At 50.7% G+C, this 27363-nt stretch overlaps 2 protein-coding genes across 5 annotated transcripts; both read left to right on the top strand.

Annotated features, from left to right (window-relative positions):
• The first annotated feature begins 2613 nt into the window (after positions 1-2613).
• Krt84 (keratin 84) lies at positions 2614-10781 on the top strand. Of its 3 annotated transcripts, none has more exons than XM_008839987.1 (10): positions 2675-2880; positions 3031-3235; positions 5255-5463; positions 6006-6066; positions 6749-6844; positions 7729-7893; positions 8007-8132; positions 8513-8733; positions 9163-9194; positions 10450-10781. In XM_008839987.1, exons 1-10 carry the CDS (start codon positions 2675-2677, stop codon positions 10779-10781), a joined length of 1653 nt encoding a protein of 550 aa, XP_008838209.1. The 3 variants fall into 3 exon arrangements, with proteins under 3 accessions (XP_008838207.1, XP_008838209.1, XP_008838208.1); XM_008839986.1 differs by having other exon boundaries at positions 2675-2877; positions 3013-3235; XM_008839985.1 differs by having other exon boundaries at positions 2614-3235.
• A 10011-nt stretch (positions 10782-20792) lies between these two features.
• On the top strand, positions 20793-26879 carry LOC103739576 (keratin, type II cuticular Hb5). Of its 2 annotated transcripts, none has more exons than XM_008839990.2 (9): positions 20793-21286; positions 22804-23012; positions 23487-23547; positions 23671-23766; positions 24431-24595; positions 24827-24952; positions 25333-25553; positions 26324-26359; positions 26693-26879. In XM_008839990.2, the coding sequence occupies exons 1-9, from the start codon at positions 20867-20869 to the stop codon at positions 26877-26879; spliced, it is 1521 nt and encodes a 506-aa protein (XP_008838212.1). In that variant the 5' UTR covers positions 20793-20866. The 2 variants fall into 2 exon arrangements, with proteins under 2 accessions (XP_008838212.1, XP_008838211.1); XM_008839989.2 differs by having other exon boundaries at positions 26324-26355; positions 26686-26879.
• The last annotated feature ends 484 nt before the right edge of the window (positions 26880-27363 follow it).

Genomic DNA, 27363 nt, shown 5'->3' on the forward strand with positions numbered 1-27363 from the left:
CAGCAGTAAAGCAGCAAGCAGGAAGTGTCCAAGGCAGGAGCGTCCTACTTGAATGGAGAACAAGCAGGATACCAGGGTGGTGGGGGCAGAGCCAGCAGTGGGGCAGGGCAGTCAGGAAATGGAGGCCCACTACAGAGAGCTGCACATGGTATTGGCTCTGAGGGTCCTCAGCACAGAAATGACAAGATGTAGCAGGTTCTTTGAAGGATCCTGTCACCTTACCATGCTGTTGAGAATAGTCTGAAGGAACAGGAAAGGAGGCTGGGAGACGACTCAGGAGGGTGAGTCATCCAGGGAAGAGCCAACAATGAGCTTCAACTGTCATGGCAGCATGGAGGAGCAAGAAGCAGCTAGAGTCCAGGAGCTGTGAGGATAGGTTTGTGATAGGCAAGGTGGGAGAGTAAAACGGATGGAAAGGACTATTCCAAGCCTTCTCACATGAGCTACTTCAGAGATAGTGAGACTAGCAGGTGGAAAATAGGAAGGAAGAACAGTTAGGGGAATGGTTTGAAATATATTGCTTGAAGAGATAGCAATTAAACACACACTCTGGGACTAGAGTATATACGCTAAAGAACACTTGGATGTTCTTCCAGAAGACCCAAGTTTAGTTCCCAACACCCATATTGGGTAGCTTACAACCTTTTGTAACTCAGGTCCAGGGGATCCAACATCGTCTTCTGGCCTCCACAAGTGCCTGCACTCATGTACACACATACTCACATAATTAGAAGTAAAATAAATCTATTATTTTTTTATTTTATGTGTATGAGTGTAGTGCCTACACATATGTAAGTGAACCCATGCTATGCAATGCCCATAGAGGTCAGAAGAGGGTTATTGAATCCCCTGGAACTGGAGTTACAGATGGTTGTTAGCCACCATGTGGGTACTGGGAACCAAACCCACATCCTCTGCAAAAACAGCCTGTGTTCTTAACTGCTGAGTCATCTTTCCAGGTCCTAAAATAAATCTTTAACAATATATATAGTCTCAGAGTGAACAGGCAGTCTGAGGTGCAGCTGTGCCTTGGTGCTCACTGATGGGCAGAGAGTATTTAAAGCCATGAGTCTGTATGACATCACCAAGGTATGAGCGTAGACTTGGATAGGAAAGGTGTGAAGAACTGGTCCAGGGACTCTGGGGTATGTAGAGCTTGGGGACATGAGGAAGAACTGGCTACAAAAACTAAAAAGGGCTTAGGAGCCTGCAGTATCTGGAAATGAAAGGAGGAAGAGGATGTTAGATTCCCTGGAGCTAGAGTTACAGGAGGTTGTGAGGTATCCAATGTGGATGCTGGGAGCCAAACTCAGATCCTCTGGAAGAACAGTACACACTATTAATCACTGACCTCTCTCTCTAGTCCCAGGGTGCATTTTAACTGATATCACCATGTTTGGAAGGGAAAGATACTAGGTTGTGTTAAGCACTGCTAATAGGTCAAGGGAAATGAGAGCTAAAGGCAGACCATTACAGACAGCAACACAGAAGACTCTGGTGATCTTGACTCGTATTCTCCTGTAATTTATTTTTCTACTTCTCCATCTTTGACATACAGCTAATAGCTGGGTCTACACAAAGTTCCCACTTGGGTGAGATTCTCATTGAAAAAGCACATAACCCTTTTCTATGTCATATCCTAAGAATCCAGCATGTTTCCCCAGGCACAGGACAAGGAGGACAAACTGTATCACATACTAGAATTAAAAAGGTGAATGGCAACTTCAGTCCAGAAAATCTATAATATTGTCAATAGTAACAACAATCCCCACTGGTTGAAAACTTTTTATTTTGTATCCAGGCGCTTACTGCTTTGTCTCTTCATTTTAACCAAAGAACCCTGAACAGTTCAGAAACCAGCAGGAACAGGGCTACAACTCAGCCCCAGGGTGCACCTGGGGGGCTTCAAGTAATGTGGTTAACTTTATACACACTATCTAGGACAGAGTAGACACTAATGAATAAATTTCCTTTGACTGTCTCAAATCAGAAATGTGTCCACGCCAGCACAAAGGAGCCCTGCCACAGATTCAGCACTTACATAAACAACCGAATCCTGGAAGGTTAAGTAGGACACTGCAGAGGGTCGTTTGATCATTGAATCTATCCACAGAGGTTCAGTACACTGTTTTCTCTCTGTATCATTTCTTCTTTGGAGCTGTTCAGACCCTGTCTTTATGCACATTCCTTCATGTCTTGAGGGGCTTGGTTTTGTGTTGTTGCGTCCCTCCTGAGCCTCTGGTTGAAACTGTTAGCATTCTAACTTTCTGGTGGTTAGCCACACTTGCAGTGAAAAAACCCTGCAAATTTATGAGCAAAGCAAGTTAATGTCCCCATAATGGTAATTGTGGTGGACTTATAGGGAAAATAGGACTATAATATTTATGTGTTTAAGTGTTTTTAAGTTTATAGATCGGCCGCTCTAGCCTCATCCTGATGAGAATAGGTGTGCCTGAGTTAGCTCATTGTGAAGGAGGTTATAGGCATGAAGAGTTTCTGCTAACTACCCAAGCTCATAAATGCCTTCAAATGGCTTTTTTCATTTTTATGAGGCCAATCCTTATGTCCACACACACATAAAAGGGGTGAGAGGGATCCACTAGCCTCAGAGAGACTCCCAGCTGCAGCTTGCCCCACTCCACATTGCTCCTCAGCTCTCACCCACAAAGCCACCATGCCTTGCCGCTCTTACCGAGTCAGCTCTGGTCACCGGGTGAGCAGCTTCAGTTCTTGCTCAGCAATGGCCCCCCAGAACGTGAACCGCTTCCGGGCCAGCTCTGTCTCCTGCAGAAGTGGGTCTGGCTTCCGGAGCCTGGGTGGCTTTGGTAGCCGGAGCGTCATCAACTTTGGATCATCCTCACCCTGGATAGCAGCCAGGTGCTCTCGTCCCATCCGTTGTGGAATTGGCTTTGGAGCTGGCAATGGGATGGCCTTTGGCTTCAGTGATGGGAGCGGAGTTGGCCTGGGCTTTAGGGCCGGCAGTGGTGTTGGCCTGGGGTTTGGGGCTGGCAGTGGCCTTGGCTATGGTTTCGGCGGCCCTGGCTTTGGCTACAGAATTGGAGGCATTGGAGGAATTGGAAGCCCAGCAGCTCCCTCTATCACATCTGTGACTGTTAACCAGAGCCTGCTGACTCCCCTCAACCTGGAGATTGACCCCAATGCCCAGAGGGTGAAGAAAGATGAGAAAGAACAGATCAAGACCCTCAACAACAAGTTTGCCTCCTTCATTGACAAGGTAACTGTACTGGCCAAACCCTCAGGACTGGCATGGTGAGAGCTAAGTCGTGTTGGGGTGCTCTCCCCTTCAAAAGAGATGTCCCCAGTGTGTGTCATTGTCTTTGACCTCTGGTACTTAAGACATCTGCAAAAGGCAGATGGCTTCTGAGTTGTTCTGCTCCAAAAATAGACAAGTCAGAGGAACAGCTGCATGGCGAGACAGATCAAGATGATGACCACACTTTGTGGAAGAATGGGGGACATCCAGTCAAATCTGAGGGCACACAGGCAAGCTAAGCCCTACTGTCTGGCCACTTAGAAATGTCTCCCACACAAGCATGGATTTTAGTCAGGTGCTGGGTGGCTCACGCATTCTTTCAGATTGCAGTGTTCTTTGTGAAATTTTAAGTTTCTGAGGCTTGTAGTCTCATCTGTTCAGACTTAGGAAAGTGCAGACGTGAGTGAAATTATTTTCACACAAAAATCAAAGCATTCATACCCCCAACAGAGGCTACCAAGATTGGTCAAGATCGAGGGAAATATGGGGGGGTGACCACCAGTAACCCATATACAGAAATAGTGTGAATTGTCCAAAAGTAGACACCCTGTAAACTGTGTCCACATAGAGACTGTTACCTGGTCTGTGCCTGGAGATGGTAAGTTCATTTTGTCTTTAACATGAATGGGCAGAGCCAAGGAACTAAAAGTTCTCTTCCAGATCAGCTGCTGGACTATCTAAGAAGGTGGCCTGGTAGACGGTCCCAGGTGGTGGCCTGGTGCACAGTCCCAGATGGTGGCTTGGTGCACAGTCCCAGATGGTGGCCTGGTGTACAGTCCCAGGTGACGGCCTGATGCACAGTCCCAGGTGATGGCCTGGTGTACAGTCCCAGATGGTGGCCTGGTGCACAGTCCCAGGTGATGGCCTGGTGCACAGTCCCAGGTGGTAGCCTGGTGCACAGTCCCAGGTGATGGCCTGGTGCACAGTCCCAGATGGTGGCCTGGTGCACAGTCCCAGGTGATGGCCTGGTGCACAGTCCCTGGTGGTGGCCTGGTATACAGTCCCAGGTGGTGGCCTGGTGTACAGTCCCGGGTGGTGGCCTGGTGCACAGTCCCTGGTGGTGGCCTGGTGCACAGTCCCAGGTGGTGGCTTGGTGCACAGTCCCAAATGGTGGCCTGGTGTAGAGTCCCGGGTAATGGCCTGATGCACAGTCCCAGGTGGTGGCCTGGTGCACAGTCCCTGGTGGTGGCCTGGTATACAGTCCCGGGTGGTGGCCTGGTGCACAGTCCCAAATGGTGGCCTGGTGTACAGTCCCGGGTAATGGCCTGATGCACAGTCCCAGGTGGTGGCCTGGTGCACAGTCCCAGGTGGTGGCCTGGTGCACAGTCCCAGGTGGTGGCCTGGTGCACAGTCCCAGATGGTGGCCTGATGCACAGTCCCAGGTGGTGGCCTGGTATACAGTCCCAGGTGGTGGCCTGGTGCACAGTCCCTGGTGGTGACCTGGTGCACAGTCCCAGGTGGTGGCCTGGTATACAGTCCCAGGTGGTGGCCTGGTGCACAGTCCCAGATGATGGCCTGATGCACAGTCCCAGGTGGTGGCCTGGTGCACAGTCCCAGGTGATGGTGTGGTATACAGTCCCAAGTGACTACCCCTAGTATCATAGCCTCTCCCTCCATCCCTAATGCACCCTTCTCTGTGCTGTGTACTTTGCTAGGGATGGCTGACTTCTATTCTCAGATTCAGACAAGCCCCAGCAGAAGCCCCGTCTTCCCAACTTCCTTCGTGACCAGCTGACACCTTGCTTAAGGGTGGGAAGAGAATGGTATTGAAATGTCTCTGTAGCAAAGCCTAGCTGAGCATGAGGAGGGAGTCACAGATCAGTCCTTTGAGCTTCTGTTAGCTAAAGGAGTAATGAAAGCCAGCAGAGGGAAGAGCACCATTAATTCAAGGTGGAGAGTCGTCTCCAGCCAGCTAAAGACCTGGTCCATATAGTATACTGTCAAGCACTTCAATGCCTCGCCTTTGCCTCTTGGGTTTAGGTGAGATTCCTGGAGCAGCAGAATAAACTCCTAGAGACCAAATGGAGCTTCCTCCAAGACCAGAAATGTGCCCAGAGCAACCTGGACCCTCTTTTTGACAATTATATCACCAATCTGCAGAGGCAGCTGGATGTACTGGTCAGTGACCAGGCTCGGCTGCAGGCTGAAAGGAACCACATACAGGATGTCCTAGAGGGCTTCAAGAAGAAGTGAGTGACCTGGGCTGCCCACACCTGGACAAGATATGGGCTATTCCCAGAAACAACAGCCCAGTGCAGATGAGAGCAGCTGTGAGAATAAGCATTCAATGTTGTTCATTACAGTACCCAGTTGAGGACTCGCGGGGACAGTCATATGTGGGATGGGAGGAGAAGGAGGAGGCCCTCCATAGGTCCTAAGGAAAAAGAAGCCTTGGAACTGGGGGATTTGTCCCTAACACTCCCAGGGGGAATGAGTGAGTTGACCTCAGAAGAAAAGTCCTTAGCTTTGAAAGCAGTGCCCACCTTCAGAGTCCTACTTCCTCTGTGTTCAGTTACAGTGACCCTAAGTTGTTTCTCACAGAAGAGGCAGTAATGGTTCAGATCATCAAACCCCAAATCCAAATTAAGAAAGTAAAGGGAATACAGAGAACCAAGGGCTACTTGTCCCATCTCAAAGATCCAGGGGCATATTAAGAGATCACTGGGAGCTTGGGAGTAACTGGTAACTGTTAAGTGCTGGTAAACTGATAACTTTATCTTCACTCTCCCAGATATGAAGAGGAAGTGGGATGCCGAGCCAATGCTGAGAATGAGTTTGTGGCTCTGAAGAAGGTAAAGGGGAGCAATGAGTCCAGGAAGACTTATGTGTGCAGGCTAATATTCTCCAGAACCCCATCTCCAACCCTAGAAACATCCCAGGCAGCCCTGTGATGGCTGAAACCACTCACTCAGACACAGTGGAACCCCAAAGATCATACCAGGTTCCCTTCAAGGTTCTAATTGGCGTTTATATTATTTGGGTTTGGGGGCTGTGAGTTCTAAAAAGATTGTCTCTTATGTTTCTTCAATTATCTAGGCTTTCTTTGCATTTATCTTTTAAAGATTGTGTTGCATTTATTTACTTGCATACATATGCATGACACAATACATATATATGGACAACTTGAGAGAGTTAGTTTTCTTCTTCCATCATATGGGACCCAGGGATCAAACCCAGGTCATCAGGCTTGACGCCCAACACCTTTATCCACTGAGCCAACTCAACAGCCCCCTTTCTTTGCTTTTAAATAAGCACAAGAGAAGGTCTAGCTACCCCTGAGGGAGTTTCAATTTGCAGTAGGAAAAGACAGACATTCACCAAGCGAGGGTCACTTCTGCCCAGTGACTTCACACCATCCACAAAGCCCCTAAGAACTGATGGGTCCTCCCTCCCATCTCCAGATTCTGCCTAGGTGGGAAGGATAAACAGCAGAGGCAATGAAATGAGGAGCTCATCCCTCTGTCTTTCATGCAGGATGTGGATACAGCTTTCCTAAATAAATCTGATCTAGAAGCCAATGTGGATACCCTAACCCAAGAAATCGAGTTCCTGAAGGCCCTGTACTTGGAGGTGAGGCCTCATCTTCTCTAAGTGTGCAAGGATATGACTGCTCAGCCTGGACACCCTAAGAGCTGAGTCAGGCCAGTGACTTTTCAGACACTGGTTTCTTACATCCGTCTCTACTCCCACTCAAACCTATGTGCTCTCTGTCACTGTGTCTGCCAGTGGAAACGGTCAGAAAAATAGGTGTCTCCATAGCCTGTGTTAGTCTTGACAATGACTTCCTGCCATCTATGATCCAAATCCTTATTGGCCAAGCTAAGGACTGGGTCTTGGAATGTCCTTTCCTATCCACTGGCCAGATGACTGGCAAATTGATTTGCCAGAAGAGAAAAATAGCATTTGATTTAACTAGACCAATGGGCTATCTTTTGTTTCCTAAACTAGGGTCTCCACCCTGGTGGGGGCGCCAAAGGGAGCTTTCAGTTTTTCCCTCACAGCAAAAAATGACCTGGCTGGCTCTCCTTCAGACTAAATAGGTTGTTGAGGACTCTGAATCTAGGAATCTCCAGTCTCTACTGTGTTCTAAAATATTGTTAGCTTTCAGTGGACTATGGCCAGCCCAGCCACTTCGTGGATTATAAACCAAAGTAACTTTAAGCCCCAATATGCTGCCACTCCTCTAAGTACTACGGCTCCCCTGGTTTTGATAGTCACCTAAGCAAGAACGAGTGCTGGAGGTATACTCCAAGCAAATAGCAAGAGTTCTAAAGTCAAACTGAAGTCTCAGACATGCCTTTTTCTGAGTCCCAGGCTGGGTAGAGGGTCTTGCAAAGTCATAAACCAAGAAGCAATGCTCTCTGTCCCTGACTCGCATCCTAGGGACCCTGTGGCAGAGTCCCAGCCACTGATAGACCTCTGAGCCCCTCTGTTTTGCTGCTTCTCCAATACAGGAAATTCAGTTGCTGCAGTCACACATCTCAGAGACATCTGTCATTGTGAAGATGGACAACAGCCGAGACCTGAACCTGGATGGGATCATAGCCGACGTCAAGGCCCAATACGAAGAGGTGGCCAGGCGCAGCCGTGCAGATGCTGAGAGCTGGTACCAGTCCAAGGTTGGCAACAGGAAGCCAGGGAAGGGTGCAAGTGCCCTGGGGTGAAGATCTTGGCCTGAGGTCTCCAACCCAGTGTGTCTGTGCATTGTCAAAACACTTCATTCTGCCGCCAGTATGAGGAGATGCGGGTGACAGCTGGCCGACACTGTGACAACCTACGCAACACGCGGAATGAGATCAGTGAACTGACCCGACTGATCCAGAGGCTGAAGGCAGAGATTGAGCATGCCAAGGCTCAGGTGAGAGAGGAAAGGAGAGAAGGGGAGCCCCGAGTCTAGTGAGGTAAGGAACTCACCAACACCTGGACCCTAACTGGAGGACTGTTCAGACTGTCCAGAAAGGCTTCCTGGAGGAGGAAAATACAGAATAAAAGGAAGGCCTGGGACTGGTTCACTGAAGAAGGGAGGCAGAAAGAGTAGTTGACTCTAGACTCCGTAAGTCTCAAAGCAGTGGAAATCAGAAGGGACAGTTAGTGGGGATGGAGACTGAGGAAAAAGCAGGAGCTCCAACCCTGACCTGGCACCGGGCTTCACCCTATCAGCAAGGGTAGTCTTTCCAACCCCACCAGGGAAACCCTGGACCCCTATCAAAGCCCACTTGCAAACTGCTTTCTCTGTAGCGTGCCAAGCTAGAGGCCACAGTCGCTGAGGCAGAGCAGCAGGGCGAGGCAGCCCTCAACGATGCCAAGGGCAAGCTAGCAGATCTGGAGGGCGCCCTGCAGCAGGCCAAGCAGGACATGGCGCGACAGCTGCGGGAGTACCAGGAGCTCATGAACGCCAAGCTGGGCCTGGACATCGAGATAGCCACCTACAGACAGCTGCTGGAGGGCGAGGAGATACGGTGAGTTCTCCAGCAGAGGAAGGAGTGGGATCAGACTTAGGTTTCTAAAAAGATTAACCACATCAGGGGAGGAAACCAGTGAAGAAAAGCTGGAATGAGCAGTCTCCAGAGGTGACAGACAATTGTTTTCCAGAAACATTAGTCGGTTGCCCTTGACAGAAGATTAGAAGGCCCTGTCATCAAATCCAGGTTTATAGACAAGCTGTTCCAGGTCATAGGGAGTTTTGCTCAGATGGTTAATTTGCTAAAATAACAATAATCATCAACAATTTAGGGGTGGGCTGGAGGGAAATGACATGGTTCAAGATGCACTAGTCAGGGATTAGACCCACTGGCCCCTGCTCTACACAGACAAAGAAACCCTTTTGACAGCAAGCTGGTTTCCCAGGATAGCCCATGAGAACTAAATGTATACCTTTCTCTCTTTAGGATCTGTGAAGGTGTTGGTCCTGTAAACATATGTGAGTAACATGTCTTCTTCTTAGCATGGTATTTTCCCTCTCCTTCAAATTTCTTTTTAATTCTGATTTGTATTGAGGTCAGAAGGCTCCCAAGGTAGCCAGTCTGGTTAGGAGAGTCGGGGGTGGGGGCGGGGCAGGACCATCTGGTCCCTGGACTGGCAGCGTGTCCTCAGCTGAGAACCCCCCAGAGCAAAGCAGCCACAAGGATTTACAAGGTCTTCAAGATGAGAGGGGAAAGGGTCAGGCTTTTAACTTTCAGTAACCTTGTCCTTCAAAGCCACCATCTAGAGATTTAGAAAGAATAGAAAGGCTTGTGTCAGGAAGGGGACTCATTCCTGGGTGGCAGATATGGGAGGAGGCTGAATGGAAGAACCCTCCCCCACCACTGCTTCCAAATATAGTATAGAGTATAGGCTATACCGAAAGGAGGCAGGATAGTCTGCTGGCACTGTGGGGGGCGCAAAGATAGTCCCAGCTCTCTAGAATTCCAATCTTCTTGAGAAGGGAAGTCTGAACCACTAACACAGGAAAGACCCCTGTCAGGGACAGACTGTAGCACATCAGCTTTACTTACCCAAAGAGGAGCCATGATTTTCTGGAAGGCGCAAGAATAACCAGGATCCACACCCAGGCGTCTGACTGTCCAGTGTACATGAAGACACCATGGGCAGAGTGCCAACCTGGGATGAGAGGCAGGCAGTAAGCAATGACTTTCTACAGGAGGTCAAGGGCGAGGGAGGTCACAAGTAGCAGCAAGGGGTCTGCTGGAAATTAGGGAAGACAGTGTGAGGTGCACTAAGCAGATTTATCTGGATTCCAGACCTGGAGCATGGACTGTGTCCAGGGGAGTCTGATGGGGCTGCAGAGCAGGACCACCAGTCGAGGCAGGACAAAGTTGGCCAGGGAATGGTGTTGATAGGGTTTCTTGTCTGGCAGATACATGAAGACAAGCACAGTGCACAGTAATGCAGAGAAAAGCCCTATGGATCTATAGAGGTTCCAGTCATCTAGATGGCCCAGCCCACTGGGTCTCCCACAGCCCACTAGACTTGGGCCACAGATAAAATGGAGGTCTGTGGATGTATGCAAACGTGTAGTAGTCAATATGTGTACATGGGCAAACACCCAGGGGTACCAGCAGCATGCCCACTTTCATCTAGATGTCTGTTTTCTGTTGTAGTCCCAGTCCTTGAGTCACCCAGTCAAGTGGCTAGTGAGTCCTGGAGTCAACCTGCCCTATCTTTCTTCCCCACAGCTGTGAGCAGCTCCCGAGGTGGAGTGCTATGCGGCCCTGAGTCCTTTGCCTCTGGCTCCAGCATCTCCAGAAATAGCGGGGTTGCCTTCTCCAGCAGCAGTGGCATTGGTGCCACGGGAGGAATCCTGACTTCCTGCAGCTCGAAACTGAGGGCTGGTGGGTACCTGCTGAGCTCTGGGACCAGAGGGAGCTCCGTGCTAGTGGGTGACGCCTGCGTCCCCAGCATCCCCAGCCCACTGCCCACCGACAGCGGCTTCAGCAGCTGCAGTGGTAACCGCAGCTCCAGCGTCCGATTCTCATCCACCACGACCTCCCGCAGAACCAGGTACTGAGCACCCAGCCCCAGATGGCTGCTGCCCAGAGAAGAACCAGTTGACCATCTCCTGATTCTATCCCCTGAGACACATGAACTCTGGGCCCGAGGGGGTCTCTAGCCATCCTTCCTGCCAGTAGACAAATCCCTAACTCTCATCCTCTTGAAAGATTTTTACATCCACCGCCCAGGTAGGGTCTTCTCCCTAACTGGCGATTTTGCCTCCAGTCTGGAGAAATGTATTTTCAGTTCTAACGCAGAAGGCAGTGCACCTGGGAGAAAGGGACTATTCGAAACAAAGAAGTACACAGACCCCGAAGGCCTATAGCTACGACATCATTCATGCTGAAGGTGTCCTTAACCTGCCACCTGCTGTTCCTCCCTCTTCTCTTCCCTGGCGGAAGATGCTTCTTTCTCTTTTCCCTGGCCCAAAAGACATGCAGTCCTTGGCAGCCCAGAGATCTCTAAGTCCCATGATGGTTCTTCTCCCGGTGGCATATCCTAGCCGCTTGTCTGCATGATTGCTTGTTTATCTGCGGTGCCCTTGAGTCCACAAGGTGCGTGGGGTGCACATGGACAGGTGGGCTCTGCAGCTCCATGTGCCCAGTCCCTGTGATGGTATGAGGCCCAAGCCTGTCCCCTGTTGCTGCAGCAGGGTTGTGTCTGGAAGCTCCAGAATGCTGGGGTAGATGGGTGCCTGTTTGTACTGTTCTTTGTGTTCCTGGGTTTTCAATAAACTTGCCAAGCTAACTTCATGAGGACCCCATGTATCTATCTGGATCATACTGGGGAGGTGGCCTTCTCACCAGCCTGTTCTACTGAGGACATAACTAGGGCAGAGGCTGGTGTCCTGGGAGGAAAGGGCATAAGCCCTTCCAGGGAGGGGCTCACAGCTCTGCCAAGCAGAGGCGACAGGAACTGAGGCTCTGAAAACAAGTGCCACCCACCCACTTCTCTCGAGGCCACTCCTTACACTTCAGAGTGCCCTCCTCCCTACTAAGCTGAGGCCTTCTATTATTGCCCAGGTTCCACCCCACCACTAGGCCCTCTGAGATCACTGCAGTCACTTCCTGGCCATTCTGTCCCCATTCTTGTCCCCATCCGACTTATTCATCACAATGCTACTAAAGAGGTCTCTCACACAGAAAATGGAACATGGTTCCCCCTACTTAGAGCCTTCAGTGACTTTCTACTGCCTTCCGGAAGTAGTCCAAGCTTCTTAACATGGCATTCAAGCCCTGCAGGATCTGTACACACACTTCCTCCCTCTGTCATCCCCTCAGTGCACCCTACTTTCCACCTGCCATCTTTCATTCATTCACTCAACAAGCATGATGCTGGGCCAATAATTGGCAACAAAATCCAGTCCTTGATCTTATGGAACTTCCAATGTAGTCTGAGAAGAAGATAGACACACGACTGTCACCAGGGGCTGAATGCTGTGTTAAGAGCAGAACAAGTGCCGCAGGGCACAGAGGAGAGACCCAGTGCAGACCTGGGCAATGTTAAAAGCTTCCTAAAGATGGGGCTGGAGAGATGGCTCAGCGGTTAAGAACCCTGGTTGTTCTTGCAGGAGACCTGGGTTTGAATCCCAGCACCCATACGGAAGCTAACAACTGTCCGTAACGCCAGTTCCAGGGGATCTGACAGCCTCTTCTGTCTCCCGTGGGCATTGCACGACACGGGTGTACTTAGCTACATGCGGGCAATTGCATGACACAGGTGCACTTACCTACATGCAGGCAATACATGCATACACATAAAACAAAAATAATAAGAAATTTTTAAAAGCTTCCTGAAGATGCAGTGGGTACCCAGGAGACATGCAGGAGACATGAAGGAATGAGGCATCCTAAGGAGAAAAATACAAAAGTGCAAAAGTCAAGAAGTTGTTGAAAGCATGAGAATATGAGGCCTGGAGATGCACAGGGTGCGTCAGAGGTCAAGACACAGCAGCGAGTCAGAACAGGCATCCACCAGCGCAAGACCCAGCCAGCAGCCCGGTCACAGCTCACGAGGGCCCAGACCTCAGCTGCATCCAGGACATTCCTTACTCCAGGGCAGGAGCATATCTTGCACTTCATGCATCCTGAGCTCCCAGACTCCAGCCAGCAACCTGAGGACCCACATGTTGCCCTCCTCAACCTCAGAACCTAGGAGCTCTGGATCTTCTGCTCCAGGGGATCCTAACTCCACCTCATCTTCACATGCAAAGTAACATCCTTCAGAAGCAACATACAGAGGCTGCCCCCATGTGGCCTTGGCTCCTCTCTCAGCCAAATCATCACCCTGGATCAGTGACCAAAGTTATTGCCTCTACTCCAAATTCACCTTTGATTACCTTCTCTTTAAAATGGATCTGTGCCCTTTGCGTATTTTCTTTTCTGCCTGCTGGCACAGTGCTAAGCTTTGCCGATGGGCATCTCAATAAGCACTGAAGGAGGGCAGGACTCTCCTTCCCCTGTTCTCTCACAGGCCCCTCTTTGTTCCTGCAGTGAAGATGGAGTCTACAGTGTGCAGCATTTAGTGGCCAGCAGCACTGCTCAGCTGGCTAGGTCCGAACGCCCGCGGTCATCTTCAGCTTCCCTCTTTCTCTCACATCCCTTTGTTCACTCCATTAGCAAGTCTTGTCATCCCTCGAGCAATATCCACAATCCAACTGTTTCCCACCGCTTTCACGGCTGGCTCTGACACCCAAACTGCTCTTCCTCTTGCCTGGATGGCTGTAGTCACCTCCAAACTGGCCTTCACTTCTCCCACCTTCCTTCGGTCTGTTCTCAGACAGCAGCCAGAGGGATCCTGTGGAAACCAAATCCAGGGGCTGGAGAGGTAGTTTGGTGGCAGAGTGTGTGCTTTGCAAAGTCCTAGGCCAATCCCGAGACCTAAAGAAAAATTAAAAAAACAAAATTAAAACTCTAGATAAATTCAAAAGCAGCTATCTGAGGATTCTGAAAAGTAAATAAAAACAAGCATGGCACATTAACAATTGCTTATCATACAGACGGTCTAAGCATGGTGCCAGGGAGAAAGAACTTCCCTCTGTTTCCCACTTGACAGGAGACAAACCCAAAGCCCAAGAGGTTAAACAAGATGGAAACAGAGGTCAGACTCCTACACAGTGCTGTTCTCCTGTCCCTCAGTGAGCCCCCTGTCTCATCAGTAAAATTGAGACGTATTTCCAACCTCAAAGAGTCTTTGTGGAAATGGCATTCACACCACAGAGTTCCTAAAGCAGTCGGGCACACAATAGGTGTGCAAAAAACCCCTACTGTTGTTTTGACCATGACAATGGTGGGAACATCTGCATTTTTACTATTGGTAAGGGATGGCAGAGCCAGCAGCCCAGCCACTCCAGGGACATCCACCGTGGTGCAGGTGTCCATGACCAGCTTCCACATGACATCCTGGGTCACCCACAAGCACCTCCTAGGCCTTCCTTATGCCTCTCTGAGCTTCTGCCAGGCCAACTGCAGTGTTTGCTGCCCTCTGCCGGCCCCCTGCTTCAGAAGAGCCGGGTGAGGGAGAATCGAGCTGCAGGATTGGGCAGTGAGCCAGGGGACAGGATGAGAAAGCTTAGAATATTTCAAAACCAGTTTCCCCACCAAAATTGTCTTTTAGAACTCAAACATTTCAATAATCAATAGAAACTTTAAAGAAGAAACCTACCCTTACTCATGCCAGCCCAGTGCATCCTTGTTCACGTGGCCCTGTGTGTCTGCCAGTGTGTTCCTCACACTACCCTGAAGTAAGAAAGAGCCATGGGATTGGAGGAGGGCCCTACGTCCTGTGATTTTCAAACTGGGACTGGTCCCCAGGTTGGAGGTCCAGGGCAGTCCACGGGTGGCATTTTCTGCCAAACTTCAAATATCCAAAGACTCCAAGACGCTCTTCATTTGTGCATATATAGAGTCCACCAACACATGAGCCCTACTGTAGTCCAGCACTATTACAAGTGTTCAGGACCCACCAATGACTAAACAGACAAAATGCCTATTCCCACTGGGCTTATTTGGGGGTAAGGAGAGAAACACAATAATGGATAAATAAAATAAGTGAATTCTAAAGTGGATTGGAAGGTGTTAAGTACTAGAAGATTTTTTTAGTAGATCACTTGTACATATTAATGCACAGCAGTTGTGACAACATGCACAAGACCTGTATAAGCTCAACCCAGACAAAATCCCAGCGTGGAGGGGAAGTGGGCTTGAAGCCTCGCCCATAGCTGAAGCATTCTTGATAGCTGCCGGGAGAGGCGGAGTCGGTTTTCTTTAAGGGTGTGACCCCTGGTAGGTTGACCAAGTTTCAGAGGATGAACCCACACCCAAGAGTATTTGGGCAATGCAAATTGGACTCAATGGGCTTTAAAAAAAAAAAAAAGGACATGAGTTGAGTGGGTAGGGAGGTAGGGGTGGATCTGGGAAGAGATAGGGGAGGGATGAATATGATCAAAATACACTACGAAATTCTCAAAGAATTGATAAAAAACATTATTTCAAAGAAGAGATTGGGGCTGAGTGTTTGGTTCACTGAGTAAAGCACTTGCTGTGCAGGCGTGAGGACCTAAGCATGGGTCTTCAGCACTCACGTGAAATCCCAGGTATGCTCATGAACATCTGTAACCCCAGTGTGGCAGGGCGGAGACAAGCAAATCCCGAGTCTGTTGGTCCAGCCAAAACGATGAGCTCCGGCTTTAGTGAAAAGACCTTATCTCAAGAAACAAGATGAAGAGAAATTATGAAGATGCTTGAAACTGACTTCTGGCCTCCACAGGCTCACACGTGGGCATGCACTACCACACACACGTGTCCACACACGCCAACACACACAGAGAGAGAGAGAGAGAGATCAGAGTAAAATAAGCCAGACAGAGGCTGCCCTGGGGTAGGAGGGCAGGTTACTACTTTTGAAAGAAGAACCAGAAAGATGATATTTGAGCAAAATACCCACAGGAAGCAACGGAGCAAGGCACATGGATGAGAGGACAGCCCTGAGCAGAGGAGAAAGCCATGCAGAAGCTGTGGTGTGTTTGAGAAACACTGGTTACCGAGAGAAGAAAGAGACGGCAAGAAAAGAAACAGACAGGCAGAGCAAGGCTTGTTACCCATCCTCGGGACTCTGGGTGAAATGAGGAGCCACTGGGACATAAGAGCACATAAGTGACACAGTCTAACTTGATATACGGTGGACAGATCTGACTTGAGAGCAGGGTCTAGAGTGTCAGGGGCCAATAGCCAGGAGTCAGGCATGCACAATCTCGTCTGTTCTCTAGCCAAATACAGAAGCAATTGAATGGCTGCTCTCTGGGTCTATGGTTCACATTTGTGGGTTCAACCAAATGCAGAAGGAAAAACTGCATCTGCGCTAAACGTCAGACTTTGTCTTTACTCCCTAAATGCTACAGCATAACAATTTATACAGCATTTACATTGTATCAGAAATCACAAGTAACCTAGAAATGGCTTAAAGTACACAAGAGGATTGTGTAAGCTTTAAGCAAACACTACAACCTCTCTCAGAAAGGACTTGAATATTGGATTTTGTTATCATCCAGGGCCCTGAGCCAATGTCCATGGCTTAGGGGCTGCTTCTATTGCTAAAAAGAAAGTAAAAGTTTCAGAACCATTAATGCAGTCCAATTCTGAGAAAAAAAAAAGTCTCTGCTGTCAGTGTCTGCTCTGACCAGAGTAGCTGCAGGACCAGCAAAGCCACCAGGGCAAGCTGCCCTCGGGAGCACACAGGACAGAGCCACCTTGGGAGGCACATGAGGACAGCTCTTGGGAGTACAGTCTCTGGAAGGTCCTTGAGGAGAGACCTTGAGAAGGGACTGGGGACAGGGCAGGGACTGCGCCAGGGAGGGATGGTTGTTTCTCCAGCTGCCCTCTATTGCTCCAATCCATTTCTCCTAGGCTAGGTCTCTGAGCCCTGCCCAGGTCTTTAAAGATCAAAGGAAGGGTCATGGGGGCTCGAGGACGCCCCTTCAGCAGTTGTCCTAGCACAAACAGGTGGCACAGATTTGGAGACAAACTAAAAGTGTGGCCAGCAGAGTTGAAGGCCATGCCTGAGTGAGCCGGGAGTCCCCAGGGTCCCTATGGCCTTGCTTGGGATGGGCCTTTGTGGGGTCTCTCCCTCCCGCCATGGCCACCAATCCACGAGGACAAAGGGAGCAGAAGCGACAAACGGGGTCAGGATGGCCAGTGAGCACTGACGGAAGAAAGCCCTTCTGGGGAGGCAGGTTCAGTGATACAAACAGCTCCAGACTCAGTGAAACAGCTCCGTTTATTCAGTGGGGGTCAGGGAAAATATAGTGTGGAGGCAGCAGCCAATGCTTCAGCTGATAGGTGCTCATAGTACGCTTTATTTACGTGTGGTAGTGGGCTCCTATCATCCGACTACCAGGGGATGCCTAATTATCATATAGAAAAAAACCTGGGGGCAGTTTTTACTCCAGGTAACTATGCCAAAGGTCATGTTCCAAATAAGGCCAGGCATCTGTGCTTGGAGGCACTTTCCAGATAAGGAGGCCCCCTGCTGAGAAGGGGAGTCCTTCCATATAGCGCCCAGACCCTTAGAGCTATCCGGACATGGAGGACTACAACCCTAGCAACAGGGTTCCCCAACAGGCCTTGTCTATAAGGGAGGCTGCTAGGGCTGACCAAGGGGAAGCAGGCAGCCAGGCAGATACACACCCGGAACTTGTAGGGTCAGCAGGCAGCTCCAGGGCCAGACAGGGCAGAACCAGTGCTCTGCCTTTTGACAAATCCAGGAAGGCTTCCTGCAAGCAGCGGGATTCCAAGTCCGGAGGACAGGGCAGAAGGGAAGGGAAGCAATGAGGCCCAGTGTGGGGAAGATCAGGCTGGCTCAGAGCACTCAGCCTAAGAGGTACAGTGAAAGAGGAGATGTGAGGTATGGGGCCTCCGAAGAACACAGGTATGAGCTTTCTGGCCTGCCACTGACTCAAACAAGTCATGGACCTTTGAGTGGAAGTTTTAACACTGGGTGGGGATAGGACCAAAGTGGGGCGGGGGGTGAGTGACAGCATCCGGGATGAAGTGGTATGGAAGGGGATGAAGAGAGTCACCTGGGAAGCCCCAGAAGGCATTTTATGAGACACAGAGGGGGAGACATCACATCCTCCCTCCCTCTGACTAGTTCACAATAACTTCCTAGAAGAGGCGGCTGTTCTGGAACATTCCAGGCAAAGGTGTGACTGGAGAGAAGGTTTGGCGGTAGAGAGATGGGTATGGTGCAGGGACTCTATAGCACACGGGTGGGCAGTGACTGAGGAGGATAACAGTGAGGACCCCCTCAGGGAAGAGACATGGGTGCTCCCAGCAGAGTGTTTTGGTGATAGGTAGAGATGGCTATGGGGCTATGGCATACCTATCCCTCTCAAGAGTGGAACCACACAGCAGAGGCCCAGTTCCCTCCAGGACAGCTGTCCCAGACTGACCTGGCCTGTCAGTTTCCCACTTGCTCTGGGCCACCTGAGGTCAGCTGTGAGGAGTTAGGTTCCCTGTCCTCTTTGCCTTCCACCCAATCTGTCTAACCTGAGATCCATGGGGCAGCTGCCCAAGAAGCCCACCAGCTGAGCTCAGCAATACAGCAGCGGCAGGACAGCCTTCCCTTCAAAGCAGAGCCAGGCATCCTCTCCGCAGACCCTGTATCCCCGCACACCTGCACAGCATCCTCTCCGCAGACCCTGTATCCCCGCACACCTGCACAGCATCCTCTCTGCAGACCCTGTATCCCCGCACACCTGCACAGCATCCTCTCCGCAGACCCTGTATCCCCGCACACCTGCACAGCTGGCACATTTGTTCCACACCTGCTAGCCCAGGGCCAGAAACTTTTTTCTGAAACAATAGCCAACCACTCCCCAGGCCCTGCTTCCCTAGCTTCAGTGCCCAGGCCCAATTCCAGGTCTGGGGCAGGAGAATGTGCACAGTGTGCATGTAACTGGTAAGGGGAAAGGCTCCCTGCAGCTCCCAAGACAGTCAGAGATGGACCTGGTTCCAGCATTCCAGCAGCAGATTTGGAGGAGGGCAGAGGTTTCTTGGAATTGAAGGGGGGCTTTCGGGCACCTTCCCTGCAGTGCTAGGTTACCCACCACGGGAATTCCTCCACCCAGGTCTACCCAACAGACAGCCAGTGAGCTTACTGTCCAAGTCTTAGAATACACCCTGGACCCTGGGAGCTGGAAATCATCCTTATGCACCCCACAAAACAGCCTCTCCCTCCACCCCCAGGCTCCACCCCAAGTTTTTATATGAGTGAAATCGAGCCGAGGAAACACAATCTTAAAAGAGTAAAGAAGTTATGAATGTGCAGAGGAGGCGAAAGCTACAGGTGGGGCCGGAACAGGCCCACACAGCTGGGGGTAGGGTGGGGATGCTTCCAGTGGGAGGCAGTTGTCTCTTCCCTTGCACAGAGCTTTATGGTTCTCACCCCCAACACAATCTTATGTATTCTCCACTTAATCTACCAACAAGGAGAGTTAGAACAGAATCAGAATCAAATTTTGGAAGGAAAGGGGCTCAGAGAGGTTAAGAACTGTCCAAAGACACAGCTAGAAAGGAGTCAACCTGAACTAGGTGTTTCAGCTTTGACCCCGTTGCCTCAGTTGCTGACCCCAGCTGTTTTCCCATGAGGGACCAGGATTGGGATGTCCTTTAAGTCCAACTGATGAGCGCATGCTCCTCCTCCACCAGCTGCCCAAACATCCCTACCTCCCGTGAAGAACCATAGTGGGGTATGGAGTTGATCTCCATTAGCCTGGGGCTAGGTGAAGACCTTGGATTGGCTGGCCATGGATATGACGGTAGACACGGGGCTGAAGGCAGATCACATTGTGGGTGAGGAGTATTTGGTTCTGGCAAAAGACTCAGTCTCTGGGCAAGCTCACCAGCTCTCCTTCCTTAAGATCTTGATTCCTAAGGTGTCTGCTGAACTTCCCTGGGGGCAAAGACCACAATGTCAGTGTTTGTGCTCCATAAACATTAGAAGAATGGCCAGCATTATCCTAATAAGTGGCCCAGGGACACATAGGTAGCAGAGATGTTAGAAGCCCATGGCTCCCAGAGCCCCCAGGAGCCAGAAAACCCAAGGTCCTCAGATAAGAGTAAGCCACCACTCTGTTCCCATATTTGAACAGAGCATGCTCTAAATAGACCTCTAGAGGTGACAATGCTGGGACTGTCTGTGAACAGGCTAAGTTCTCCAGACTCCACAGGACCTGTTTTTTTTAAGGAGCAAAGAAAAGGGGCCCAAAGCAAGCGGAATGGCAAGATCAGGTTACCTCAGAATCAGGTTGTCTAAATGTTTTGGCCACATGGAAGAAAGTGGCTGAAAAGGAGTCTCCCCATTTCCCACAGGTGATTATTATGTGACCACTGAAACTTCAGTGGTTTACACTTTTGCTGGGTGAGAAAGAGGCTCTGGTCTCTCTGAGAAAGAATCCAGAAGGTTCCAAGGGACCATCTTCTCCAGCCACCTATCCTGGAGGAAACATGATCAAAGCGGCCCCTGGGGTCCTGAATCACATTCAGACAAAGCTGCCTGGGGACATGAGGATGCTCCTGAGCCAGTGATGGACAGGAGGATGTGTCTGCATGGAAACAGGCAACAGAATAGAGACCTCCTGGCTCTTGACCAATCTAGAACCCCAACACTCTCTGTCGACTCCATAGCCCCCACCAGTATCCCAAACCTAGCTGCCCCCAGATTGTTCTGGAGTTCAAATCCATCTCCAAGTGTGGGTTGAGGCCATCCCAGAGAGACTGTGTGAAAATTAATTACGTAATGTGTGTAAAGAGCTTTGAAGATGAAAAGTGCAATGCAGTGTCCCTAATAACATCTTCAATCATTTACAGAACCCAAGTCGCCTCTGAGCTCACCTTTAAGATGAGTCCTTGGGAGTTGCTGGCAACCTCCCCAAGCCCATAAACAACATAAAATGGCTTTTCACTGCTTTTATGCAGCCAGCCCCAGCTCTCCCCACTAATAAAAGGACCAGAGAGGATCAGAGAGACCCAAAGGATTCCAAGCCTCGCACTCAGCAGCCCACACTGAACTCCACAGTCACTCAGACACAGTCAGACCCACACCATGTCCTGTCGCTCCTACAGGATCAACTCAGGATGTGGAGTCACCAGGAACTTCAGCTCCTGCTCAGCTGTGGCCCCCAAAACTGGCAATCGCTGCTGCATCAGTGCTGCTCCCTTCCGAGGGGTGTCCTGCTACCGGGGGCTGACTGGATTCAGCAGCCGAAGCCTCTGTAACCCAGGGCCCTGCGGGCCCCGCATGGCTGCTGGGGGCTTCCGCAGTGGCTCCTGCGGACGCAGCTTCGGATACCGCTCCGGAGGCGTCTGTGGGCCCAGCGCTCCCTGCATCACCACTGTGTCTGTCAACGAGAGCCTGCTCACACCTCTCAACCTGGAGATCGACCCCAATGCTCAGTGCGTGAAGCATGAGGAGAAGGAGCAGATCAAGTGCCTCAACAGCAAGTTCGCCGCCTTCATCGACAAGGTCAGTGTGGCCTGTGATGGTCCAGCACAGACCTCAGCCCTGACTTCCCTTTGGGAGGTCCTAGTCTGTTAGGGAGATAGGCTGACTGCCAGGTTTGGGGCAGCAGAGGGGAAGAAACACAGACCCATATAGGTCGATGGATCCTTTGCCATCATTCAGTGCCAACGGAAGTTCACCATGAATTCTGGAAGTAGTGTCTGTGGTGGAAAGTGTGTGTGCTTCTGAAGACAAGATGGCATGGCAGAGCTGTCCCTGACAGACCAGGATGGAGACTGGGTGTGGGAAGGGTGGGAAGGGATGAGAGCAGAATGCTGGCTCATGCTCAGGCAGCTTGGGCAGCGGAGGGGTCTGCTCAGGTCACACAGCCTCCCCATGCCCCGACTATGCCACTTGGCAGTGAGAGTCCTCAGGCAGGCTACAGTCCCTGAACAGCAAGAAAGATCTGCCTCATGGGATTGCGTGAGGATTCAGAAGCTCAAGTGTGGAAAGTGCTGGCAAACAGCATGCTCTTGATAAATATCAATGGCTATTATTTTTGGACATGGTGGGATGTCCTTTCTGATACTTTTTCTTTGGTAATTTTAGCTAATCTTCAAAATCACCTCCTGGGTAAATATTATTATCCATCTTTCTAATGCAAATGGAGATGAGAGAGCTTAGGGGAACTCCTCAGACATACTGCAGTGGGCTAGTAGAAAGGGACTCATGGAATCCTCACTCCACCAGAGCTTGAGCTGGTCCTTCCACACATTGAGTCATTTCCCTTACTATAATGTGGAGAAAGTAGCATCTCCTCCCCACAAGATCATGATAATTCAATGAACTTTGTAGACAGATGACACATAAATAGGCAGACATTGGCATACACAGTATATAGAAATAGGCAGAGACATAAAACATAAAAGACAAAACATAAAAATAAGCAAAGACATATAGAAAAGACAGAAATATACAAAGATATAGACATAAAGACAAAAGTCACAAACAGACATGAACAGACACAACCATAGACATGTGCGTGCGTGTCCATCCCAACACGGGCCTTGGTACTGCAGAATGAATACTGAAGATGTGTTTGTTGGATATAACTGAAGGACCACTAGTAATTAGAGTAGGTTAATTGACTTGCCAGGCTTGCTACGTGTCAGGGACTGTTATAAGCACCTTACATGTATGAACTGGTTCAGCTTTCACAACTATAGCACTATTACCTCCATTTTAGAAGTGAAAAACATAATACCAGGAGGTTAAACAACTTGCTCTCTTAAAGTGGCAGAACTGGAACTTGAACCAGACCTTTGGTTTGAGCCAAACCTGGATTGCTTTTCCTTTCATCCACAGCTGCCTCCCTTGGGGAGCTGAGAATAGGCCGCTAAGCCCAAACTCTCAACCTCAAAGCTCAGTGCTATTCAGTTGGCACACAACAGAGAGCTCTGGAAATACACACACACACACACAAACACACACAGACACTTTCCAAGCTCCCCCTGAGTCTCTTCCTTCCCCCTGAATGGCAGGTGCGCTTCCTGGAGCAGCAGAACAAGCTTCTAGAGACCAAGTGGCAGTTCTACCAGAACCAACGTTGCTGTGAGAGCAACCTGGAGCCGCTGTTCAGTGGTTACATTGAGACGCTGAGGCGGGAGGCTGAGTGTGTGGAGGCCGACAGCGGGAGGCTGGCCGCTGAGCTCAACCATGTGCAGGAGGTTCTGGAGGGCTACAAGAAGAAGTGAGTGTGCACACCCAGGGGCAGCTCAGAGGGAAAGCCGGAAGCCTCTGCAATCGCTTCTTTAAGATTCCCTTCATAGGACTTCCTGGGCCTTGGTCTGTCCAGTGGGACCTAGTTTTCTTCTGTACCCCTGGGAGCCCCACAGCTGTCTGTGCGGTACTCTTTTCTTGCCTTCCTGCTCTGGGCTCTGGGCGTTCCCCACCAACATGAGCCGTCCTTGGATCTGAGATGCTGAGAGGATTTTACACTTGGGTGAAATGTGTATTAGGAGCCCACCTCAGAGATTGAGGGCTGGGGGATACAGCCGGGCTGAGACAAGAGCTTGCCAGGAGCAGTGCACACATAGACCATAGAAAGACAAGACAGTATCAGGAAAGGATTCATCCCTTATGACCCCTGGAGGAATTTGGTGAGGAGCTGGGATAGAATCAAAGGTGTGAACACAACTCCAGTCCTTCTCTCTCCCACATCTAGGTATGAAGAGGAGGTGGCCCTGAGAGCTACGGCAGAGAATGAGTTTGTGGTTCTAAAGAAGGTGAGGGGCAAGGAAGGAGGGGAGCCACCTGGGTGACCTCCAGCAGGGGAGCAGTCACAGAGGCCAGATCATCTTCCTTTGGACCCTCCCACATGTGCACCCCTCCTCTATGTCCCCTTCCAGGATGTGGACAGTGCCTACCTACGTAAATCAGACCTGGAGGCCAATGTGGAGGCCCTGGTGGAGGAGTCAAGCTTCCTGAAGCGCCTTTATGAAGAGGTAAAAGGCACTTGCATGCCAGACTGAGCTGGTGGAGAGGAGGTACAGAGTCAGAGGGCAGGGCAGGGTCCTAACATGCCACATAGATGAAGAGACCACACACACCCATGCAAAGGGGGCCACGATACGTGATGGAGGGAGTGTACATGTCTAGGCCACATCTGTGTTCACTTGTATGAGATGACAGAGTGCGGGTTTGCTTGGCTTCTGCATCCATGAGCATCTCTGCATGTTGGAGTGTGTTTGTATGCTGCTCAACAGATGGATATGAAGGTGTGTGTGGATCCCATGTGGGGAGCATCTCAGTGAACTAGTTGCTATTCTGGGGTGTGTTTGAATGCTGGCCTATAGATGGATATGAGAGTGTGTGGGAATCTCATGTCGGGAGAGTCTCAGTGGACTAGTCACTGTTCTGGCATTCAAATTCAGCTCCCCTGCCTGGGACTTCAGGTCAGGCCTATCCCACTTTTTTTTCCCATTTATCAAGTCAGAGGCTATACCCAGATGATGTCTAGGGCCCTTAAGCTCTGTTGTGTTATACTGTGTCTGTGTGTGAATGATCTTCCTCACCAGTGCCCCACCAGGGAGTGGACACTATCCTCAGGGGTGGGGCACCTGCCTAGACCAGGTGCCAGGTGCAATGTCCTGGCTCATGGTCCTGCAGGAGATCCGAGTCCTCCAAGCCCACATCTCAGACACTTCAGTCATCGTCAAAATGGACAACAGTCGGGACTTGAACATGGATTGTGTTGTGGCCGAGATCAAGGCTCAGTATGATGATGTTGCCAGCCGCAGCCGGGCTGAGGCCGAGTCCTGGTACCGCACCAAAGTGAGTGCCTCCTAAACATGAGCATGGGAGTGTTGAAAGATGCCTATTAGAAAAGGCTTTCCCTTAAGACTGGTAAGAGACGGGCTGACAGCTCTCAGGTTGGGATGGCAGGGCAGGGCCGCTATGTACAATTATTGCACAGGCTGATCCGGGTACATCCTGCATACTCACTGGTGGTGTGCCAAGTGGGTAGTTGACCCACTGAGCCTCACAGGCATGCCCTCCCCCCAGTGTGAAGAGATGAAGGCCACAGTGATCCGGCACGGGGAGACCCTGCGCCGCTCCAAGGAGGAGATCAATGAGCTGAACCGTATTATCCAGAGGCTGACCGCCGAGATCGAGAACGCCAAGTTCCAGGTAGGTTACAAGAAGGACTCAGATATCCAGCACAGGCAGGTGACAGCACAGACCCTTTGCCCACAGGAGTGAAAAGATTTGGCTTTAATTGGGCCTCACAATGTGCCTATGAAGAAGCAGAATGCCCCATTATCACATAGCCCTCATGCTGGAGCCAGGTCACTGACTTCCAGCAGAAATCCAGGCCCTTTCTGGCCACTGTACCCACCAGAAAGAAGAGATGATGAAAAGTCCACCCATTGCCTCAGGTTGCCAGTCCTATTAACTACCTGGCATGGACCCTCTCTTCTTTAGGACTGTTTTTTACCTCTGTCTACTAAGGGGAGCCACACTGTGCCCCGCACCCATCCCCATTTTGTCGTCATTTCTCCACCCCATAGCGTGCCAAGCTGGAGGCCGCTGTGGCTGAAGCAGAGCAGCAGGGTGAGGCGGCCCTCACTGATGCCCGCTGCAAACTGGCCGAGCTGGAGACCGCCCTGCAGAAGGCCAAGCAGGACATGGCCTGCCTGCTCAAGGAGTATCAGGAGGTGATGAACTCTAAGCTGGGCCTGGACATCGAGATCGCCACCTACAGGCGCCTGTTGGAGGGCGAGGAGCACAGGTAAGGCCAAGAAGAACCTTGTGGGATTTCATTTGAGGGGGCCACACTGTTCTGAATGTGAAAGCTAGCTAGGGCCTATCAGTCCTTGGATGGAAGGGGCAGAGACCCTGGTCCTGCCAGTGTTTGGGTTCAAGTGTGACCTACAACTCTGACCAGCCTACTCCAAGCCAGGCTTCAGTAATAACGATTATCGATCACATGGTTATTCTGTGTCAAGTGCTCATTTATAAGCATCCTGTGAGGTAAGTATCATTTTTCCTGTTCAAAGACAGATCGACTGGCTCAGTGTTCAGCTCCTCTCCCATGACCACACAGCTACTAAACTGCAGAGCTGAGACCTGACCCTAAGTCCTGGGCCTCCAATGCTTCTCTTGAGGCTGGGCTCAGGTATAATCAGGATGATGGGCCCTGTATACATGTAGCTCTACACCATCCCCAAAGCCCTGCCACACGCTTTGATCCACTCTCCTTGCCATGAGCTCTACTAGCAGTGAACATACTCAGGAACTCTGACTGGAGGCAGTATGTGGAGGTCATAACTCCATTCACCACCACTCAAAACCAGGAGGGCTAGTCTTCATGGACCGGAGTCATAAGAAAAAAAAAAAGAAAGAAAGAAAAGAAAGTGAGCATTCACTGCAGTTTTGGCTGAGCTGATCTTGGTTCTCAGGAGGCAGAACAAAGGCTGACCTAATCCATCCCCAAACACCCATCTATCTCAAGGAATCCAGTTCAGTGCTTGGAAATAATGGGGCTTTCTTTTCCCCTAGGCTGTGTGAGGGTGTAGGCTCTGTGAACGTCTGTAAGTATCTGCTGGAAATGACCCAAGAAAAATGGGATTGGGGGTGGGCAAAGCTGAACCATGAGTCTACCTGGAATGGTCTCCAATTGAGAAGGGACATAACCTCTCCAGGCTCCTCTCTAGGGAGGGAGAAAAGGCAGAGTGCCCCCTACTGGTGATCACAGGAACTGCAGTCCTGGGAAATGGGGCTGAGAGTCCTACCTTGTTGTTAATCACTGATCCCTAGATGAGGCAGTAGCCCATGCAAAGTGAAGCTGGCTCCTCCGGGCCTGCGGTGGGTGGGTGATATCACAGCAAGCCCCTCACCCCTCCCTGTGCCTCTTCCCACAGGCGTCAGCAGCTCCCGTGGTGGAGTCACCTGTGGGGGACTCACATACAGCACCACCCCAGGGCGCCAGATCGCCTCTGGCCCCTCAGCCACCGGGGGTAGCATCACAGTGATGGCACCTGACTCCTGCTCCCCCTGCCAGCCCCGCTCCTCCAGCTTCAGCTGCGGGAGCAGCCGCTCAGTACGCTTTGCGTAGCGTCAGGACCTCCCACTGAGCCACCTATCCCTCCTGTGTCTGCCCCAGCATGGAATGGTGTGTGAATGGAAAAATGTGTGCTTGCTTCCAGAATCTTCCAGATGTTCCCATAAGGGGGAAAGAGCTCCGGGCTGCTCTCCTCCACCTTCTCCTTAGGAAGTTGTTTCTCAGTTCTCTGGGTTCAGTTTAGAGGGTCTTTCCCAGCCCTTCCTTAACGCCAACCTGCCTTCAAATAAATACTTCAAATAAATTTGTATCATTCACCAAGCTCTCTGGGACACTACCAGTCACCCACGGCTGGATGACGTGGAAGTTTAGCCTTCCTGGGTCAAGGCATGATCCTAACCACCCGGCCATAGCCTCCACAACCGAGAATCAGAGGAGAACCTTCCCCCAAGCAGATCCAGCTTCTCTCCCGGAGTGTGGCCTCAGAGGCAGTGAACACCTACCTATCATTGGTTGGGTTTTGTTCGCCTCCCTAGCT

Source organism: Nannospalax galili, unplaced genomic scaffold (genome assembly GCF_000622305.1).
Source record: "Nannospalax galili isolate Female #2095 unplaced genomic scaffold, S.galili_v1.0 scaffold979, whole genome shotgun sequence".
Classification (NCBI taxonomy): domain Eukaryota; kingdom Metazoa; phylum Chordata; class Mammalia; order Rodentia; family Spalacidae; genus Nannospalax; species Nannospalax galili.

Bases quoted from the DNA above. Each gene is read 5' to 3' on its own strand.
- Krt84 (XM_008839985.1), top strand. From the start codon at position 2,675: ATGCCTTGCCGCTCTTACCGAGTCAGCTCTGGTCACCGGGTGAGCAGC. The intron at 3,236-5,254 runs GTAACTGTACTG...TCTTGGGTTTAG, and splicing joins TTGCCTCCTTCATTGACAAG to GTGAGATTCCTGGAGCAGCA. The intron at 6,067-6,748 runs GTAAAGGGGAGC...TCTTTCATGCAG, and splicing joins AGTTTGTGGCTCTGAAGAAG to GATGTGGATACAGCTTTCCT.
- LOC103739576 (XM_008839989.2), top strand. From the start codon at position 20,867: ATGTCCTGTCGCTCCTACAGGATCAACTCAGGATGTGGAGTCACCAGG. The intron at 24,953-25,332 runs GTAGGTTACAAG...TCCACCCCATAG, and splicing joins TCGAGAACGCCAAGTTCCAG to CGTGCCAAGCTGGAGGCCGC. The intron at 26,356-26,685 runs GTAAGTATCTGC...CTCTTCCCACAG, and splicing joins TGTAGGCTCTGTGAACGTCT to GCGTCAGCAGCTCCCGTGGT.